Raw genomic sequence first — 15,208 nt, forward strand, 5'->3', positions numbered from 1 at the left:
TGCAGAGCACTTGAAGTATACTCGATACTGGGATGATTCTGCATTGCTGAAAAGTCAAGTTTATGACTTGGACACTGAAATACTGAGTAATAAATGTGTTAAAAGTACTATGCAGTTCCTCCTGGCTCTAATAAACTGTTTATTTTGTAAACACTGCTTTTCATGCTGCACTTCCATGTGTGTTTTGAAGCTGAAGGAGAATTTCATCTCATTTTTAGCAGTGTTAAAAAATAATCTTATTTCTTGTTTTACCTTGGAGACATAAAAAATCCCATGAAATTGAGATTATTATAACTGTGCTATATTGACCTCTTCTGTGCTATAGTTACCTCTTCTGGAGGTGTTACAGTGCATGAGAGCAATACAGCTGTGTTCTTACTGGGTAAACAGAGGAATAGGCCTGCATAGCTCTCCTCTTGGAGGAGTCTGTATAGAGAGTTTTCTTTGAATGCTTAGCAGAGAGAGGCAGAGAGCTGCTGCATATCAACTGCTTGTCACTGGGACCTTTAGGAAGCTATTTTGAGTACAAATGTTAACCTCAGTGCAGTAATCCCTGTAATTTGAAATATTAAATGAAATATTTTAGTGTTTTAAGAATGGGAAAATCCTTAACAGCTATGTGCACTATTTAATTAGTATTATTGTGGTAGAACCTTTTATCAGTCTTGGGAATCTATGGAGAGCAAATTGTTTCTACAGTGTAAATTAAAATTGACAAGAATCTGTATTTTAGGATTTTATTTGAATTTTGAGCTGAGATTTCATGTAACTTTGAAAATTCAAAGTACAAGAATATGTTGCATTATAATACTATGGTAATTCAGCAATTTCAGCCTAAATAGGAGGAGGAACAAGTTTTTAATCTGTTTCTTCCCATTCTCTACTTGTATCAAGCTTGTGATAATGCAGTTACATTTCCAAGTGTCAGCTGTTCTGGACAACACCAAAACACTGATGCAATAGAAGTGTATGACTGAGTAACATTTTGCAGACTTGCTCAGCCAGTGCTTCAAGTCAACAAGAAGTTGTATGAACTTGGTTAGAGCAGTGCTGAGACCTCAGCTCAGCTGAGCGGGGAACTGACTTTACTTGCATCCCTTGTGGCACAGTTTGCGTGCAGTTTTCTGAAATAATGTCCTGGCACATCTTGTATTACCAAAACTGAGTCAGTCAGAGTTTTGGTGCACCAAGCCACTGTTGTTGAAGAGCCCCAAGGGCATTTGGAAACCAAATATTTTTGAGTGCTAGTCAACAACTTGTCTGTGGTCTGAGCAATATCTAAACAAGTTTTGGTGCTTGTTTAAAATGCATTGCACTTATGTTGGTAATAGAGTGTGTAGTCTAGACTCTCTTGCTGCTGTGGAAATACTTCTGCAACTAATTAAGCCTTCCTTTGACTGGTATTATTTGTTTCAATGCCCCATCACTTTGAGTCTCTTGCCAGCAGTTTGCTTTAAACATCAGAATAAATTGTGAATAATGAGACTGTATTACTGTAGTGCTGTTTGTCTGTGACTTTTTCTTGAAGGCCACTGATCTACCTGCTGTTTGCTTAGACATGTAAACAAACAGTAAGGTGATAGGCACAAACGTGAGGTTTTTGTTGGGGCAACCAAAATGCAGCATCAATAGACTACTCTGCATTGAAAAATTTGTGTTAAATTTAGCAGTGTATTAAGCAAGAGAATGTGTTTTTTACAGAATGGAAAAAAAAATAGATATGGGTGGATTCATGGCAAAGTTGCAGCTCTGATGTGAGGATGTAGCATAGCATATGTGCAGTGCACATTTATTTAGTCAAAATTTTTACATTCCAGTAAAACCAGAGGAAAGAAGGATAGAAACTAGAAATAGGCAAAATATTTGTGTGAAGTTTGTGAAATAATCTGGGGGTCAATACCATGGAACATAAACTTTTCTTTTTAATAGAATCTTCAACATCTAAGAGTAGTGATCTTTGCTTAGTATATCAAAATATTCAGCTGTGTGTTATGAAACTCCCACAGCACCACTACAGTCATCATACAGGCTATATTGCCATTGCCAATCCAGAATAGCCTGGATTTTTTCTGTTTTCTTTGTTGGGCAAACTTCTAACAGGATGTCAAGTTTGCTTGAAACTATGATCTTTTAAAAACTAAGGTCTGACTAGTAAATTCATATTTACAGCCATAATTAAACATTGTTCAAGTTTTTGAAATTACCATACAATGTTCTAATTGTTTACTAACAATGTACCCTATGTTAGAGTCTTCTCATTATTCTTTTTCTTGTTTGCATTGTTTTTGTTGCCTTTGCCTGTGCTGAAATCTTTCCTACTTCTTTCTGGGGCTTTTTCTTCTGTTCTGGCTCATTTTGTAGTTTGCTCCTAGGATTAAACTCCCATTTTATTTAATTTCATAAGGCTGTGGTAAATATTAAATACAACAAAAACCAGCATAAATCGAATCCCTGTTGAAACAGCACAGAGGAAATCTAAATTGCAGTAGAAACAGTTCTAATGAAACCTGGTGTGTTGAGGTGCTGTGGGGAGTTTCCGCTAGGTGAATCTATTTTTTGGGGCAGGGGACAAAGTTCCTTTCTTACAAAAATTTCCTCTTATTTTCTCTTTTTTACTTTCCTTTGCTCTTTAATTTCACAATTACATTTTCATATTTATTGTAGCTGATACTTATTTCTATTAAGAATGGTAGACACTATTCCTGTGTTAGAAGAGTTCTTAGCTCTTAATTAAAAAAGAAAAAAGATATTTTGAGAAATGAAGAATTATATAACTTTATGGGTTTTTAAAGATGGAGTGGCTTTTCTTGAAACCCCGTAAAAAGAGGTGGTTGACTGAAAGTAGGTTCTTTATTATCTTGAAAATTGGAATATTGTGTTTTTGAAGATACTTTCAGCTCCCGAAGTCTTCTGCATTACCTGATCTATTGCTTTGAATTTAGATTTAATGCAAAGGCTGTCTTGACCTTAAGCAGCCCTAGCTATATTGTAATGATGGTGTATAATGTATTTGCACCAGTTTGTGTGTGGAGTGTAAGGAGTTCACTGAGACAGAACTCAGTGTATAAACATTATATCATACTATAGCATGAAAGGAATGACTAAATACATTTAGCACAAGCATAGTGTGGAAGATAAGGGAGAACTATTACAGTATGATTCAAAAATCAGTTCCCTAACAGCTGGCTTCTTTATTCTTCCCATCCAGGTGCTTTGGTCAAGCAAGCCTTATGGTTCATCTCGAAGTATTGTAAGAAAAATTGGTACTAACCTCTCTCTTATACAGTGTCCAAGAGTTCACTTTCAGGTAGGTGTTCTCAACAGTTTAGAGTCTGTGTTTCACTATACTGATGAAGAGATTTGCTCATGACTAGAAGGTTTGTAAAAGTAGAATATGATAAACTAGACATAGGAGAATTAGCCTACTGAAGTTCTTTCTGCTTCCAGTTCAGATTTTTTTCCAAATAAGAAAGTTGAAAAAAAATATATTCGTAAAAGAGAAAAATGATTGAAACTTATTTCTATAAACAGTACTTATAAGCTAGGCTTAAGAGGCATTTAAAGATGAAGTGTTAAAAATACTTGGGAAAATAAACAACTTTATCAGAAATCAAAAAATTAGTAACAAGATAACATAAGTACACTGTTAGCTTTTGTTTAAAATACAAGACTAGCACTGTGTAGGTGAAAGGGTAGGGTAAAGAGCAAGTGTAAAAGCTTAAGGCAGAGAAAATCCGTGCTTTCTGTAATGAGTCTTTCAAGAACAGATGGGAAAGCGGAAGCTATTACACATAATCTCTTCAACTCTGGTGTTAGAGGTAGGGGGTGGGTATAGAATTGGAGAAATTTAGTGTTTGAAATTCAAGCTGAGAGAGGAATGTTTCGTGGGCTGAGCAAGGGCGGAGAGTGTAAAGATGAATGAGGGAATCAGCTGCCACACTAAGATAAAGTAATTTCCACACTGCTAGATGTTTCAATGTTTAAATTTATTTCTTTGTCACAAATGAAATTTATGAACAATATTTAGACTTGAAATTACAGTAGCAAAACCAGATCATTCAGGTTACCATAGAAGCCTTGTTGGTATGATAGTAAAAGCCATGCTATCATTTTGCCTCTCAAAAAATTACATTGAGAAACCTGGGGGCAACATTTCTAGTGGCTTGCTGAAAAAAAAATAAAGGGATGTGGGGTTTTGTGCAGGTGAGGACAACAAATGACATGCTGGATTTAAACTTTTGAGTATATAATTAGGTTTTTTACCAGCAATAAGGCTCCCTGTGCTTCAGATTTAAAAGGTAGTGAAGCCCTCCTGTGTGTCTGATTTTCTATACTGTACAGGCCATACAGGGAAAGATGATGCTCACTTGCAGATAGTTAGCCTAATACTGACTTCTCTTAATATGGTACATAAAAGAAGACATTTCTAGTTTATGTTCTTGCAAGGAATGGTAAGATATATCTGGAAAATCTGTTCCTGATTTTTTTTAGTGTTTAAGCAAATAAATAAATAAATACATAAATAAGGTTTTAGTGTGAATTCTGTTAATAAAAATATAACATTTGCCTTTTATTCCTGTTAAAGAGACATTCATTCAGCTTTGTGTGTACACTAAGTATAAACATTCACCTTCTATTAGATGAAAGGAAAGGATCCTAAAAATAGAAGTACAGTTGTGGGAGTTGATTTAATTAGAAATAGGAATTTCAAAATTTGAGCCTTCAAACATATTAAAATTTATTTGGTTGGTGCAGACTCTAAACTATTTTAATATATAAACTGCTAAACATGCTAAGTGTGATGCTAACATCTGCTTTTTGTGTCTTTACCTCAGCATTAAGAGTCTATAGTGAAGTTCAGTGCTGATCTCGATCGTTTTTGTGCTGTTGCAGCTGACGCTTTCCTATAGCTGTCTCTTCCTCTTTCTTTCTTGCCAGCTTTAGCTCTATTATGAAAGGACCATGAACTGAACCTTGCTGTAAGTCACTCTGTTTAAAAAAATGGATCAAATCTTACTTGCATCATCTGAGGGTGCATGTTTGTAATCAGTGTTTCTAACCCCAGAGCAGCAGACTTTCCACAGGTCTCCATTTTCCTTGTGATAAATGGATGAGACACATTGAAAGAATATCTCTGTAATGTTCATACTTACCTTCTAGCATGCTTTTGTTCAGCTAGTCTGAAAAAAAGAACAGTAGCCAAACATTTTGATGTTTGAGGTCTACTGATTGTTGTGTCTGTCTCTGTGGATCTTGCTGTAGTCAACATTTAAATTAACTGTTACATGCTAAAATGCTGCTTACATATTCAATAAGAGGTGGCAGAGCTTATGTACGTTATGTACTCTGTATAGCATGAACCAATGCAAATAGTTCATATAGATCTTTTGTATGTCATATTTTTTAGGCTTACTGTAGTCTTTAGGAGAAAATAAAATTAAACTTACCAGTATAGCTTAGATAGATTCAACCAAACCTACAGTAGTGTCTCTCAAGATAGCATCCTTCAGCTACAGCTTCTCTGTTTTTGTCCCATGCTTCTCCTGTTTGTCTGCTAGATACCTGATAACTCAGTAAAAGTCTCCTAATAAATTGGTGTGCATGTAACAAACATCTAAATTTACTGGGCTAATTTGAAAAATCATAGCAAGTTTGTCTTACTTGAAGTATTTCCAAATGTTTAATACATAACTCTATTAGTAATTTGAAACAAGAGGTTTTTATTCTGTCCTCAAGTGTATAAAAATATCTGTTCTACTTCCCACTTCCTGGAGCAAACAAAAGAGCAGGGAACCTGCCCTGCCTCATTGCTGAGCAGCGTTTCCGTAGTGTAGTGGTTATCACGTTCGCCTAACACGCGAAAGGTCCCCGGTTCGAAACCGGGCGGAAACACTGGCGAGGCTGACTCTTTCTTTGGAGTTGGACTCGATGATTCTTTATGTGTCCCTTCCAAGTCGAGGTGCCAAAACACCACAGTGGTGTGTGGTCTTCAGAAACCAATGATGGGTCTGCAGCCCTCAGGCATGTCTGTGTGTCTGTGTGTGCAGCATACATGAGTGCTAAGATAGGCAAAAACCTGTGAAGGAGGAAGTGGGGGAAGCAACTACACAGTTTCCAGAGAGAGAAAAGCAGGCTACAGCTACTGATTTATTCAGTTCCCTCCATCCAGTAGAACTGGGCCTCTGTTTTCAGTACTCCATTCTCCATTTTAGGTGCTGGCAGAGCAGTTGTTCAGGTTTTCTTCAGCTGGGATTGACTGGAGGAATAGGGTAGCCACAGAGGTGTTTACAGGCCGGTGAAGGTTTTGAGAGATAGTTGTTGGCTTTTCACCTTAAAGTAAAAATCTTGCATTAACTTGAAATTCAAATTCCACTGCTGAGGAAGGCTTTGTTGTTTTTAGGGATAGAGAAAAGAAACATCTGTATAAGGGGTAACAAGCAGATTCTGTTTATATATAAATAAGAATTAAAATTAAGAAGTAACTTGTATCACAATATAACAGAAGGCTTACTACTAAATCTTGGATTAGAAGTTATTTATCTCATGATGCAGGAATCCTGGCAGTGGTAAATATATTCCTTACTGTTGATTTAGAAAACTATTTTTGATTCAAGTGTGTGTAGTGCCTTTATTTAAAAGTGGCTTCAATCTTTTAATGGTAATATTACTGCCAGAAAAATCTGTATTACCTGCAAGAAGTGGCTGATGTATTATGGATTTTTTCAAATTGCCATTAACATTAATACAAACGCTGTGGTCCTGAAAATTTCTATTTACTTTTAAAAAGAAAAATGCCACGGAAGCCTCAAACAGCAAAAATCCTAGCATGCAATATAGTATTCTCTAGACTGCTTTAAAGAGAGGCAGACTGTAATGGTATTAGGCACAACTGTTAATGTGATAAACATATTACCATCTGTGCTGATGCTACCTGGAAAAAACCCTGTTGTTTCCAAATGATCTGATGGTGCCAATACGCACTCCTGGGAGCTGTGATAAAGACTCTCATACAAGTGAGAGTGTGAGGTGAAGACAACTAATCTCAATTTCTAAGGCTGTTTGCAACAGTTCCCAGGGAAAAAACAGCCCCAAGCCCAAAACTTCTCTTTTCCTGAGACTTGTGTATCAGAGGCTACTGCTACTAAAATATGTGTGGATGTTCTTCTGAAATGGTTTCACCTTGTCCAGACTGCAGTCCTGCTGTGATAGGTCTGCTCCAAATTCAGATTAATGCTAACATTTCATAGTAGTTTGCTCTTACAGTGTGGGGTTGCCTTGAAAACTGACCTACCTGCTAATGGGCTGGATGCGGGCTGTCCTGGCAGACTGGCACCTACTGCCACAATCTTTGTCAGTATTCCCAGCTTCTTGGCCACTGCTGGCCACAGGCAGCACTTAAACAGCTGCAAGGACTCGTGCAGATTTGGCTGTGGGTTTGTTTGTAGTGTTGGGTTGACAGCTGGACTCAGTGATCTTAGAGGGCTTTTCTCACCTTAACAGTTCTGTGATTCTATGGAATACAAGCAGAACAGGGGGCATATATGCATTGGAGATATGTAACTCAAAGTGAAAGACGGAGCAGAGCAAATTACTGAAAATTGTTTCAGTAGCTTTTATCTGCTGAGACACTGAGCCCAGGCTGCTCAGGAGTCCAGTGATTCTGAACACATGCCCTTGTCTGACCTGGGGAAGCAACATTCCAATCTATTTCGAAATAGATTTGAAACCATTTTGTTGAGTTGTGACTATGGAGCAAGTATTGATGGTCCAAACAATTTTTCAGATCACCATTCAGGTCACTTAACTAGAAATGGAATAAAGGTTCCAGTCTCTGGAGCCTTGGTCACCTTTGGCTTCCAACAGCTGTAAAGCTAATGGGCAGAACCATGCTGGAAAATGGTCCATTTGTTTGGCATGTTGTAAATAAGATTGTTAGCACATAGTGTATAATGTTATGATTGTATCCTACCTCTCACTCAAAGTCTTTGTGATTATTGAGCTGGTAGAATTGGTTCTTTGCCTAGTTTGGGGTTGCTTTGCTTTTTTGCTTTTCTTTTCCCCCTGTGTGATGTACATACTTCTTGTACAGAAATTCAGAAGTTGTAGGGAAAAGGAAACTTTGGCAGAATTTATCTTTAAAAATAATACTGAATCAGAGCAAAAGACTCAAGAAGTATTGGCAGCCTTAATGTCTTTTTGAACTACTGGTCATGAATATAATTTGAAAACATACTATTTGAGTTAATATAGAAAACTGTGTGAGGATGTTGATGTTTGTTTGTCTTTAACGTAACAATTTGGATTGGATTTTTAGTGTTCATTAGCATCATGTGATAGTGTATGTAGTCAGCCATGAACTTCTGCAAAGTGTTCAGCAAAATGGATTGAATAGTTTGAAGTCAGTGAAATGGTTCTGGACTGAGCACAGGACAGAAATAAGTGTTTCAAGTCTACGGATATGTTTTTGTGCATGTATGTGTTAATAGTCACATGTAGCCTCAGCAGAAGTATTGGGTAATATGAATGTGACTTGACCTGGGAATATTGACTCTAAAACCTTCAATCTTGCCTTTAAAATTTAGCTTATTTCTCATGTCACGGGAGGAAACAGTCCTGTTCAGCTCAGAGAAGATGCAGTGGCCTCCTTGGCAGATGTGGGATGGATTGCTGAAGAAGAAGGTGAAGTCTCTACAAGGCTCAGGTATGTTTCTGAAATCTTCTCTCTGAATTTCCAAACTGAGAGGAAGAAACCTCACTTTTCTCCAGTGAGAATCTGCTGTGCATTACTATTAACAGAGAGCACTTGAGTTCTGGGAGGAGACAAAGATAGGGTCTGGAAAATAAGTAGTAGAGGTTTGACTAATAGGATTATGAAACCAAGACTGGTTGGAAAACATACAGGAGGTTGGCATTATACAAGGAATACTCTGGATTTTATTTATTTATGTTTTGCAAAGAACCGCACAGAGTAGCTTCAAGCAACAGAAATGTCTGGTGTGCTATGGCACAGTTGCTAGCCATGATTCTCCAGTTCCCCTGCGATTGTCATTACCATGGGGCAGTGAACTGTACAGCTTCCTCATTAGCAGCAATGGTCATTCTGGCAATCCAGTAATTGGCACCTTGTTTTTCACCTTTCTGCTTAAGGCTCCGCAGTCTGCTAAGTACAATGAAAAAATTGTGATTTGTGTTTCATCTTTAATCTTCATAACAAAAACTGTCAGGGAAGTGTATGAGCACCTGTGTCCAGAGTGAAGGCAATAGGTACCTGTTGTGTTGGACCAAGGGTTCTACACAGCACTGTCACTACATGAAACAGGTCAGCTGAAGGGATGAAGTTCTCTGTTCCATCGTACTCAGATTGCTGCTAAGACTATCCAGAAACAAAAGTACAGTTCTGTAGTGCAGAGGAGGTTTTTCTTCCAAACAAACTAATCTGTCAGAGAAGGGCACAGATTGTTGGCTTCAGAGATTACAGGAGGATACTGTTCTTAATTTGAAAGCATAAAATAGGTTAGTAATGACCGAGATGCCCTCCAACATGATTTGCTACAGTGAAGCTTTGCATAACACATTCTGGCATCACCACATTAATTTCACCAACTCAGAGGGGAGTCACAGAAATCAGCACTTGTTTGGGAAACACTATTCCTGAAGTCTATTTGATACATAGGAAATTAACTGTCCGATACTACTTTGTTTGCACAGAAGTATTTTGTTTAAGGATTGAACTGTAAAGCAATTACATTTATGGAGACAACAGGGAGAATGGCTCTTTGGTGCTTCAAAGAACCTATTATGAAAGATGTAGGACTGCATATTTGCTGAAACGTCTGCATGGGAAGGGGGGAGCGGGGACAGATGGATGTGGGATGGGACTAAAATAATCCTGCAGATACATAGTGACCTTAAGGCAAACAGCTTATGATGGAGCACAGTAAGTGAATTACTTAGCAAATATGAGTATTTCAGTGTGCACTGTTTATTACGTCTGTGCACAGTATTAGTAGTGGAGCTGGTATGCATTAGGTGTTTTCCAGGCATTTGAAATTCTCTGTTTCGACAGGATCACATAGGTGTTACTGTTAAATATTTATCCACTGTATAATTCAGTAAACAGTCTTGCAGACATAGTTTTTTTTCTGTTAATACAGTTGTATAGAAGAAGCAACTAAATGACAAATCATTTTTCCTCTACCCCTAATCAGAGCAGTAGTGACAACTCAGGCACAATATTGTGTTAGACTAGAATCAAGACGTCTCCTTACAATGGTACGACTGCTCTGAGCAGAAAATACCCTTTGTTATTTAGCTATTCTGCTCCTTTGAAGAGTTTCTGGAAGGCAGGTTTTAAGGAGTGAAGTGACCACTGGTTCTTTCCACCTTACTTAGGGAGAGCAGGAAGGTGGCTGCTATAGAAGGTATCCTATTCTCAGCTTTAGTTGCTCTCTATTCCTATCTAGGTAGCAACACCTAAATGTTACTATCCTTGATAGTGTTCAATTCTCCTTGATCAAATTTCTGCAAGTTGTGCTGATGGTTTTTGGCAGTGTCATGGAAGACTTAAATGTGTATCTAATCCTGGTTTAAGGTGGTCAGAGCACAGGGCTTGTTCTAGCTTTAAATCTTGCTTTAGGTCTAGCGCAACTGCAGATCTAACATGGTGAGCACCCACAGTAGCTTAATCCATGCATCCAGAGTGATGGGGCACTTGGGCTGTGTTAGTCTGGAGCCGTTCTACCCATTTCCAAAAGTCCTTCTACTAGCTCCTGTTCTCACTCTCGTGTTTAAATAAACAATGGAATCCTGGCATGCCTGAGAAGTTTTGGAATTGATGTTAAGGAGGATTGAGGAGTTAAGTATGTGGTCATGTTTTGTGTTTTAAAGTTTATGATAATCTCTTGTCATCAGTCCTTACCAGTTCTACTTACGGAATCATAGAACAGCTTGCATTGGAAGAGACCTTTAAAAGCCATCTAGTCCAAGCCCCCTGCAATGAGCAGGGACATCTTTAACTCAATCCGGTTCCTCAGATTCTGGAGATAAACAGTTTTTAAATCCTGGTGTCTTTGTAAGGGTTTATTTGACTTGTTTGAGCAGATGCTCAATAATGCCTCAGTGTTTAACATGGCTTGAGCTTTGGTGGATAATAAAGAAAGGCAACAGAGTTACATTTTCCTGTGAGAAGGGGAGGGAAGGTCACGACTCTTTCAAACTGCATGAAACTTTGTTCTCTATAGTTCTAATGACTGTGTTAGAAAACTAGGTATGAGACCCTTTCCCATCAACTGACAAGCAGTCTCTGCATCACTAAACAGTTTCATGTACTCTGCGTTTCCCAATGCTGCTAAAATTGGGGATTGTTCCTTCAGAAATCCAAACAGTACAAAAAAATATCCTGTGGAACTAAGAAACTCTTCCTTCTTCAAAGGAATCAACTGCAAGTAGCTATTTGCTTCCCACGGTGAAAAATGGTAGCATTTAAGGGAAGAAAAATTAAATTTTCATTAAAATAAAATATACTATAAGCTTGAGGCAGAGAAATAGATTGGGATAAGGAGGAATGTATTCCTATTTTTTTCTGAAATCAAGGATTCTACAAAACGCTCTCTGGGGGAAGAGAAGAAACACAGCTCGTGATGCAAACAGACAGGATGTGAACCTCTTATTTACCTTAAACTCTTTAAGGTCTTGATGGAAGTGATTTGTATAAAGACCATTTTGAAGTCAGGTCTTCGACTTGCACCCCTGATTTGTAGGTAACACTGGTTTAGCTTCTATCTATATCAAAGCCTTTAAAATATGTTGTGATATTTTTGTTACAGGTCAGAAGTTTGGTCAAAAACAACCCAGCCTCTTCCAGGTGAAGCACATTCCAGGACGTCCCCACACAGACAAATGCCCTTCCAAAGCCCAGAAGAGGAGCCAGTGTCCAGGAGCACAGTGATGGCAAATGAAGAAGCTCTGCAGAAGATCAGTGCTCTAGAAAATGAACTGGCCTCTTTAAGAGCACAAATAGCCAAAATTGTAACCTTGCAAGAACAGCAGAACTTGACAACAGGTATTAAATTTTCTGTACTCTTAGCAAAAATTACTTCATGAATGTGCCCCTTTTATAATTAATATTGTGCTAATTCTTTTTTGTGAGATACTGCAACACCAAGCACTTTTCCATATTGTTTTGGTTAGTTTGGCACACTAACCAAGGGTTACAGAGTAGGTCTTGAAAACAAGTGACTTCCCAGATTTTCTGTATTTTTTAGTGTTCTTAAAGGCTTCATGTTTGTCTGTAAATCTGCCAGAGTTCTGAATCTGTGAATGAGTAAAGAAGTATTAAACAGCTTTCAGAGCAAAGCTCATGATAAACATGATGGCTTAAACCAAACTAAAAGAACGTAACTTAATTACTAGCACTGAAGTCTTTCCATTCAGTAAGGAAATAGGCTCTCTGATATCATTAAGTATTCATACAAGATGCTAATTATGCTTTTGGAATCTGTAATATACATCTCAAGTAACAGAAAAGGCAATTAATTGTTTACTGCAATCATCTCTGGGACCAGACACGTTGTCCATATGGAATCAAAAGTGGTGCACTGTTTCTGGTAGTAAACAGAATAATTCTTTTTCTGAATTTCTTTCTCCTCTTTCCCTCACCTCTGACTCCTTTCAGTTTCAAGTCTTCAGAGATTAGCAGGAGACGGCCCTTGTCAACTGCAGATGACAGGCATTTGGTTGTCACTCTTTCCTAAGGTCACTTAACAAGTACAGCTTTGCCTATGTTTGTGTATAAAATCATATTCTGAGTTTTTGGATGCTCGTTTAGCTGTGAACTGATAGCAGTTACTTTATTTTTCCTGAACTGCTCATATTCAAAACTATGAAACAGTTGTAAGGATCACCTGGTTTCACTCTTGAATTTTAATTATGGGGGTGTGGGGGCATGTGAAATACCTACTAACTTATTTTTAATTTTTTCCCTTTACCTCTATTTATTAGGGAAATTAAATTTTTATTTTATCATCTTTACCTCCCTCTTCTGGTAGAACGTGGTAATGATGCTGTGTGTTTGCCTACAGGTACACGGAGTAGACTCCTCTGTTTTATTTCTATAAACGTCTTTGCACACTTTATACTCCAAGTCTCAAAACTCTAGTTTGATCTGATTTTTCTCTTTTTTTTTAAGGTGCAATTAAACAGAGGTTTCTTCATTGATTTGTCAGGTTATTACTGATACTATATTTGTAACACCAGTTTTTGCCTAAAGATTATTTTAAGAATCTCTATGAGTAGAGACAGATTGAATAGCTGGCCTAAAAATCCTCAACCTTGGACAGCTGGAATAAGTTTCAATTTAAGCACTGTTTGAGATCTGAAATATACATTTTAAAATATTGTATGGTAATTTCTTGTTTGTGATGATAGGAAGAAACATTGCTCATGTGGCAGATTGTGACTTCCACCTCAGTAGCTGCCTCTGAGAAGAAAGGGAAATACTGGTAACATTAGGGGCAGAACATAACTAAAAGATATCGTGGTGTGCATCCCATTGCAGTAAAGACACGAATGCACCTGGAATTAGAACTGGAATTTCAAATGACACTTCTCACTTTTCAAGAAGATTTTCATGCAGCTTTTTAGCTGAGTCTGCTTAGGTGGTTTAGGAATGAAGAAGTTACATGACAATCTAAAGGTGGCAGAGGGGAGGCAATTGAAGTTCCTGCAGTGATTGTCTTACCTGAGCATTTGTGACGTGTGAAGGGGAGTTACAAGTAAACTGACATGTAATGCATGTTTCATTTGTAGTTGGGTCTAGTCCAGTTGCTTCAGCTGCTGTCCCTGTTGCACCTCCACCGCCGCCACCACCTCCTCCTCCTCTGCCACCACCCCCTCCCTCCGGTCTGCAACAGAATAAGTCTGCGCTTGATCTCATTAAAGAGAGGAAAACCAAAAAAATGAACGCTGGCCAGAATGTGGTGGAAAATGGGCCAAAGAAGCCTGAGGTACCAAACATGCTAGAAATCCTCAAAGACATGAACAGCGTGAAACTGCGCGCAGTGAAAAGGTAATAAACGTAAACGTCAATGTACCGAGATTGGCATTAATAATTTGTTTTTATGACTTGAAACTGTTTGAGGGTGAGACAGATGCTGATGCCATTTTCTTTTCTAGATCCTCAGAAGGTACAAAATCTAAAGTGTCTCAGCCTGCAGATCCTGCTACATTAATAGCAGAAGCTCTCAGAAAGAAATTTGCTTACCGATACCGAAATGATAGCCAAGGTGAAACAGAAAAAGTGATTCCAAAGGCTGAAACAAAGACACAGACTGAGGTGGTGCTGGTGAGTATTGTGATTCTGAACACATCCTTGGACTAAATTATAGTTGTGCAAGCCAAGCTACATCTTTCTGCTAACATACATAGATACCTACAGGTTAGCATCCCTATCCACAAAACCCTGTGCAGTACTGCTGATACGCCAGGACTTTCGGCAATCACATTTTTAGTGGCAAGTCTTAGGATTGTGTAGTGTCTTGGCCCTAACTTTAAAAAGTCCTGTTACGGTTTTGTTATTTTTTTAAACCAAAAATGTTTTCTGTTGCCACAAGCATCTGATAATCAGAAAACACCATTGCTAAGGACTCACATCAAATCCAGTCTCAGCTGAGTTTGCCTGTTACTACCAACCTTAACCATTCAGCTGGTGCAGGTGAAACTTTGAAGCAAGATCCTGAAACATACCAGACGTTCCTAGAATTTGGAAAACAGTTGTTCAGAATGCCTGCTGGATCTTGGTTCCTTGGTATAGGGAGTTTCTTCTAATAACTGGAAATGCTGAGTATATAAAAGCAGTTTCTTTATAGTGTGAGAATGTGCCATGTTAAAATTTCATTTTAGCAAGTTATTAATAGCTTCTAGTTTATTTCAGATTGATTTGAAATTGGTTTTTCACCAGTGAACATTCAAGATACAAGTATGAGCAATATGCACATACTGAAAAACCAGCCTGGTACAGATCAGTTTTATTTGTCAGAAGTCCTTGAAGCATTGTGCTATGGAACTAGAGAGGAAGAGTAAAGAGGGTTTTTTTTTCATTTGCACAATTGAAAAAATGTGCATAAAACTCCAAAAGCTGGCTATGCTCTGAATTAAATTCTAAGGAAAATAACATCTCCACGCCACAGATCTCAGAACTTTTGAGTACTTC

The 15,208-nt window shown here is 38.0% G+C and overlaps 1 protein-coding gene and 1 non-coding gene across 6 annotated transcripts in view; both read left to right on the forward strand.

Annotated features, from left to right (window-relative positions):
- MTFR1 (mitochondrial fission regulator 1) overlaps positions 1-15,208 on the forward strand; it is a 44,006-nt gene that overhangs the window by 6,583 nt on the left and 22,215 nt on the right. For all 5 annotated transcript variants that reach the window (XM_069004871.1, XM_069004870.1, XM_069004868.1 and 2 more), the window contains 5 exons: positions 3,209-3,307; positions 8,583-8,701; positions 11,826-12,061; positions 13,807-14,065; positions 14,173-14,341. In XM_069004871.1, coding sequence (XP_068860972.1) covers positions 3,209-3,307; positions 8,583-8,701; positions 11,826-12,061; positions 13,807-14,065; positions 14,173-14,341 — 882 coding nt within the window. The remainder of the gene's footprint in view (positions 1-3,208; positions 3,308-8,582; positions 8,702-11,825; positions 12,062-13,806; positions 14,066-14,172; positions 14,342-15,208) is intronic.
- Positions 5,820-5,892, forward strand: TRNAV-AAC (transfer RNA valine (anticodon AAC)). Its single transcript has one exon. It is a non-coding gene; the product is annotated as a tRNA-Val (tRNA).

Source organism: Aphelocoma coerulescens, chromosome 2 (assembly GCF_041296385.1).
Source record: "Aphelocoma coerulescens isolate FSJ_1873_10779 chromosome 2, UR_Acoe_1.0, whole genome shotgun sequence".
Lineage (NCBI taxonomy): Eukaryota > Metazoa > Chordata > Aves > Passeriformes > Corvidae > Aphelocoma > Aphelocoma coerulescens.